Genomic DNA, 6,000 nt, shown 5'->3' on the forward strand with positions numbered 1-6,000 from the left:
GGCAAGTTGATTATTCGGTGAATTTATTATGAAGTAACTTGGTTATTAAGAGAACTGGCTTTAGGCAATGTGATCTCTTCCCAAAAAAATGGTCCTGGTTGCCCAGGAAGGGAATGAGCTCCCCATCATGGGGAGCAGTCAAGGAGTCACCAGGGAGGCCAGAAGGGATAGCATCTGCCCCCCTGTCCTTCCAGGAGCTGGTGGAGTTTTACCAGCAGAATTCTCTAAAGGACTGCTTCAAGTCACTGGACACCACCCTGCAGTTCCCCTTCAAGGAGCCTGAGAAGAGAGCCATCAGCAAACCCCCAGGTAGAGGTCTCAGGCTGGGGACCTGTGCCCCAGCTCCTTCCTATTGTAGAGGGCAAGTTTGGGGATGCTATGGACATTCCAGTGGGCATACAGAGGTCATGTCTGGTAAACAATGGGAGCTCCTTCTCACGATAGTCTGTCCCTTTGCTCTTGGGTGGTTTGCATGTTCATTTGCTTGGGTGGAAGATGGGACAGAGCTTACTTTTGTATTTGGGAAGATGAGGACACTAGGTACCAGAAGGGTTCTCACCTGCACCTTTTAAGCCTGTATTTTTGTATCAATATCAAGGATTATTTAGTATCTATAACATTCTCTCACAAAAAGGCAAGACCTTTAGTGCACTCTTCTCTTTTCCTTTGCATCTCTCCTGCGTAGGTTCATGGACGTTATCTGGAATGTTGGATACAGTTTGCTATGAATTAAAATAATTACAACATATGTTTTAGGGATTCTTTCTTAACAGTTGCGTTTAACTTCTCAAATACAGTATCAAGAATTACTCAGACTCCATCTATATTTCTTGTTTTCTATATTTTCCTTTATTTTTAAAATTCCTTATTCTGATTCAAATTTCATTTTGCTAGGGTGCATCCTGAAGTATGTTTTTCAGAAAAGTCACATGGGTGGTATAGTTTCTGGATTCTTATATATCCAAAAAATTTTTAAAGAGAGATTTAAAAAATTAATTATTATTAAAATGTTACATTTTTGGGGGCACCTGGGTGGCTCAGTCATTAAGCGTCTGCCTTCGGCTCAGGTCATTATCCCAGTGTCCTGGGATCGAGCCCCGCATCGGGCTCCCTGCTCCGCGAGAAGCCTGCTTCTCCCTTTCCCACTCCCCCTGCTTGTGTTCCCTCTCTCGCTGTCTCTCTCTGACAAATAAATAAATAAAATCTTTAAAAAAAATAAAAAAAAATGTTACATTTTTGAAAAAAAAACAACACCAACATAACACCAGGACTCCAATCCTCATCAAAGGATCCTCATCACCCAGTGGGATAAATGTGTCTGTCTGAACATTACTTATTTGCCCTGGTGTATATATGGATCTTAGCATACTTGGAGAAATACTACAAATTAATTTTCCATTCTACAATGTTGCTTAATATTTTACTATGAAAAATTTTCTGTTTCTTTCCCCCTTGTATTTCTTTTTTTTATTCCCTTTCTTTTTTGACCCTGGTCCTCTTTAGGATAATTAATATTAACAGCCTAGAATGAATTTCTCCATATCTTCCATTTCTTTCACCATAAATATATAGAAACCATTTAAAGAAATTCATAAATGGCATTATTTTCTAAACTTGGATACTGGTTGGGCTAGAATGATGATTTCAAAAGAACAGTTGTGTCCCCTCAGAGCACGGGGCACCCAATACTCTGCATGAAGAAGTATTGAGGGACGCTTTGTCCTGGTGTTACTCTCCTGAGAGCATTGCCTCCCCCCAGCTGTCCCCAGATGGTGGGCAGGTGTCTGCTTCAGGACCTTTACTCATCCCAGCTCTCCCCTACACAGCAGGGAGCACCAAGTATTTTGGCACAGCCAAAGCGCGCTATGACTTCTGCGCCCGGGACCGATCAGAGCTGTCCCTCAAGGAGGGTGACATCATCAAGATCCTTAACAAAAAGGGGCAACAAGGCTGGTGGCGAGGGGAGATCTATGGCCGGGTGAGTTGGGGTAAAGCTTGGCGGCCTGGGGAAAGGGCATGGGGTGACCTGACTATAGCGCTATAGCCTGGAATTGTGGAATGGAGCAGGTGGGGAGTGGCCCTTGTGGGTATTCCCTGGTCAGAGGGGAGGAAAGGAGATAGAGATTTCATTCATTTATATAACTTGCATTTATTTACTGAGCACCTACTATGTGCCAGGCACTCTGCTGGGTGCTGAGGAGACAAAAATTAGTGTGGTACAGTTACTGCCCTCATGAAACTCATAGTCTAGTGAAGATGATAGACGTGTAACCAAGCAGGTACAACATTGAATGGTCAGGGTTGAGATGGGGAATCACAGGGCAGGGCAGGAGCAGGTCAGTAGGACTTCTGGGAGGCCAAGGTGATCACCGAGGGGTGAGTAGTTAGCCAGGCAAGAAGGTCATAGAGGGGGTGGAGGAAAGTATTCCAGGCAGAGGCACCAGCATGTGCAAAGGCCCTGAGGTGAGAGAGTGATTAGCATGTTTGGGGGACATGAAGGGAGGGGTTTTTGTCTATCTTGTTCACTGCGCCGTGTCTCCAGTGACTGGCACTAATAGGTGCTCAATAAATACTGAATGCATGAAGAGGTATATAACTGGAAATGACCATTTTTGCCTTTTGTGCTTTTTTGTCTGCCTGCATTCGGACTGTCTGTCAGGAGGGACCGCAAGGTTCCTCAAAACATTTGTTTCTACCTGGTTCTTATTTTTGTCTCAGGAAGACAGAGAGTCTTCTTTATTTTATCCATGAATGAATTCCTAGTCTCTAGAATACTGCCTCCCTTGTAATGGTTTCTCAAAAATATTTGTTGAATGAAGGTAAGGACATTGGTCAGGAGCTTACATTCAACTGGGGGAAACATGTGAAAAAACAGCCCAGATAATTGCTTAGATGAACAGTTTTGTTAAGAATTGTGGAGGGTAAGTTCAGTGTGCAGTGGAGGACAGTTGGGGTTTGAGGGAGCCTTTGGGAAATCTCAGCTATAATGAATTCATCCATCCATCCATCCATCCATCCATCCATCCATCCATCCTTTTAAGAAATATTTATTAAGCATCTCCCATGTGCCAGGAACTCTTCTAGACTCTTGGGAATCTAATGAATAAAAGAGACAGCAATCCTTGCCCTTGAGGAGCTCATGTTATAGTGGGGGTGTGGGGACAGACAACAAGCCCATAAATAAGTAACATATACTCAATAAGATGCTGACAAGTGCTATGGAGAAAAATTAAGCAGGGATAAGGAGTGTTGGGGTGGGTGGGGTTTGCAATTTTAAATAGGGTGGTCAGAAAGGTCTCACTAATAAGGCGACATGTGATAGAGAACGCTGGAAGGTGGGGGGGTTGTCAGCCACATGTACCTCTGGGGGATGTACTTTCTGGGGTAGAAGGTGTGGCAGGTGCAAAGGCCCTGAGGTGTGAGGGCATCTGCCTGGTGTGTTGAGGAACTGTGGGGAATGTTCTGACCCCTTCCTCTTCTCTTTCCAGGTTGGCTGGTTCCCCTCCAACTATGTGGAGGAGGATTATTCTGAATACTGCTGAGCTTTGGCACACTGGCCGAGAGATGAGAAACTCCAGGCTCTGAGCCCAGGATGAGCGGCAGCAGGGTCAGGCGGGCTGTGACAGGTCCCAGCGGGCTGAGAATCCAGGATGGACTGTGGAGGGCCAGCGTCCAGCTGGCAGGGCTCCTGGGATGATGCCCTGCCATGGTTAATTTATAACACACTGATTTTCTCTTGGGTCCCCTCAAGAAGGTGGGGCTCAAGGCAACAGCTTTTAATAAAATGATGAAAGGAATGACTGCTGTCATTCAGGAGGACCTGGACGGGAAAGGGTGGGAAAGGACATGGGGGCACAGATAAAAGCCCCCTCCACAATCCCCGCCTTCCAGCTTTATTATCTTGCTTTGCCATATAAGATAAGACCCCAAGAAGGAAATGGGACCCCCACAAAGCAGGAAAGAATTTTACACTCACAGATTCCAGATCACAAAAATGTAACTCTCCTTTGTTTTTTCTCTGCTAGAACTTAACTACCCTCCAATTCTGCTAAGAGGTAGAGACTTCATCTTAGTTTCCCCCAAGATCAGGTTTTTTTTTAAGATTTTATTTATTTATCTGAGAGAGAGAATGGGAGACAGAGAGCATGAGAGGGGGAGGATCAGAGGGAGAAGCAGACTCCCCGCCGAGCAGGGATCCAGATGTGGGACTCGATCCCGGGACTCCAGGATCATGACCTGAGCTGAAGACAGTTGCCTAACCAACTGAGCCACCCAGGCGCCCCCCCCCCCCAAGATCAGGTTTAAATTCCAGGCGGTTTGGCACTAGGGTGTTGGGGAGACAGCTGGTACTTGATGGTTATTTATCACACTGCCACCTGCAGAGATGTCTTCCTCTGTGTCTTCCACATCCTTCTTGGCACATGCAAGACATCTGGCTGTTTGTCCTGAAATGCTGAGTGGAATGACTGTACCTCTTGGTTTACCTGCAACAGTCCTGGCTGTTGCCCTGGTATAGTTATTAATCACGATCCTTTTCATTTTCCAAGGTGTCCTGGTTTGGGTGATAAATTATATGGTCACTGCCTTAGGTTGGGCTTCTCCAGAAGCAGAGCTTGAGACAAAGATTTGGATGTGCAGAGTTAATCTGGGAGTGATCTCAAGAAGTAGCCAGAAGGGAGAGAGAAGGGAGAAGGGAAAAGGAAGGAGCCAGTAAAGGGAGCACTGACGAGCAGGTGACAGCTGTGGGCGACAGGGGCTCATTCTTGTTGGGGACCCCTGGAAGTCCACATAGAACATTCCTTGCAGTTGAAGTGCAAGGGAGCTAGGGTATGTGTTCACCAACTTCCATCAGTCATTACTTGAGAGCTGCTTGTATGTAGGCAGGGCATGCTCTAGTGGTTGGAGAACCACAGGCATTTCTGGAGCTGTTGACTTGTTGGATATTGTCAGTGGGTGCGTGGGGTGCTGACAGGGTCTGCTGCATTATCCCTAAGTACAGAGAAACTGCATGCACACCCCTTTGCAGCCATCCCTACCCAATGGATGCTGCCCTATGCAGGGTGTGGGGAGCCTCTGTAGAGTTTGCTATATCCTGGGATCCCTAGGGCTCCAGAGAACCTTCTTTTTCTCATATCACCCTGAAGCCATCTAAACTGGGGTGTGCAGATAGGATACAGGGATGCTTCTCTTGACCCCTCTCTTCCCCTCCACCTTGGAGAGTCATTGACCTATCTTGTTGCAGGAAAAGTTGCTTCAGTCTGATGAATGCTTTTCTTCATATGTGACCAGATTTTTTTTCTTTTTACTTAATAGATTTAACTTTTAAAAAACTGTGGCCCAATATACACAATATAAAATCCACCGTCCTCACCAGTTTTACATGTATGGTCCAGTAAGTAGTGTGACGTATATTGGTTGTGCAACCAGTCTCCAGAATTTTTCATCTTGCAAAACAAACACCCTGTCCCCATTAAGCAACAACTCCCTATTCCTTCCTCTCTCCAGCCCCTGGCACCCACTATGGCCAGATTTTTATTGGGGAATCCTTTGGGGCTTAGATTTTTGAGGCTCAAAAGCCAAGATGCAAAATCTCTAAAAAGGTTTTTGAAGTTCAAAAGCCAAAAAGCTGTTTCTTTGGTAACTCTCTTGCAGGTTGTAGAAATACCCCATTGGAGGCAAAAAGATGGTGGCCAGGTCTAGGGAAGGGCCACGAGCTATATGTTACTTTGGGGGAAAAGAGTTAGTACTTCTAAATATTACTCCCCCCACACACACACACACTAATAACAGAGGCAGCCCCATGTCAAGCATGCACCACAATAGCCTTGGCCAACGCCATCTCACAACCAGCTCTGTGGGCTGCAGAGCATCATGGCCACGGCTCCAGGAAGATCCTAAGATCAGCTTTGCTCCTGTAAAATTAGCTGTAACGTTTTGAGAAAGTGACTTCACCTCTCTGAACTAGAGAAAGATGAGAAATCCCACGTCCGAGGGTGCAGA

The 6,000-nt window shown here is 45.8% G+C and overlaps 1 protein-coding gene across 2 annotated transcripts in view; it reads left to right on the forward strand.

The window, feature by feature from the left end:
* The window catches only part of VAV1 (vav guanine nucleotide exchange factor 1), a 50,037-nt gene extending 46,240 nt beyond the window's left edge, over window positions 1-3,797 (forward strand). The window contains exons 25-27 of one of the 2 annotated variants that reach the window (XM_081808375.1): window positions 195-309; window positions 1,830-1,978; window positions 3,489-3,797. In XM_081808375.1, coding sequence (XP_081664501.1) covers window positions 195-309; window positions 1,830-1,978; window positions 3,489-3,542 — 318 coding nt within the window. In that variant the 3' untranslated portion in view covers window positions 3,543-3,797. Of the gene's footprint in view, window positions 1-194; window positions 310-1,826; window positions 1,979-3,488 lie in introns of both variants that reach the window. The other variant, XM_081808316.1, reaches the window with a different exon arrangement.
* Window positions 3,798-6,000: the final 2,203 nt, after the last annotated feature.

The sequence above is a fragment of the Leptonychotes weddellii genome, chromosome 1, assembly GCF_054177405.1.
Source record: "Leptonychotes weddellii isolate Sample4059 chromosome 1, ASM5417740v2, whole genome shotgun sequence".
NCBI lineage: Eukaryota > Metazoa > Chordata > Mammalia > Carnivora > Phocidae > Leptonychotes > Leptonychotes weddellii.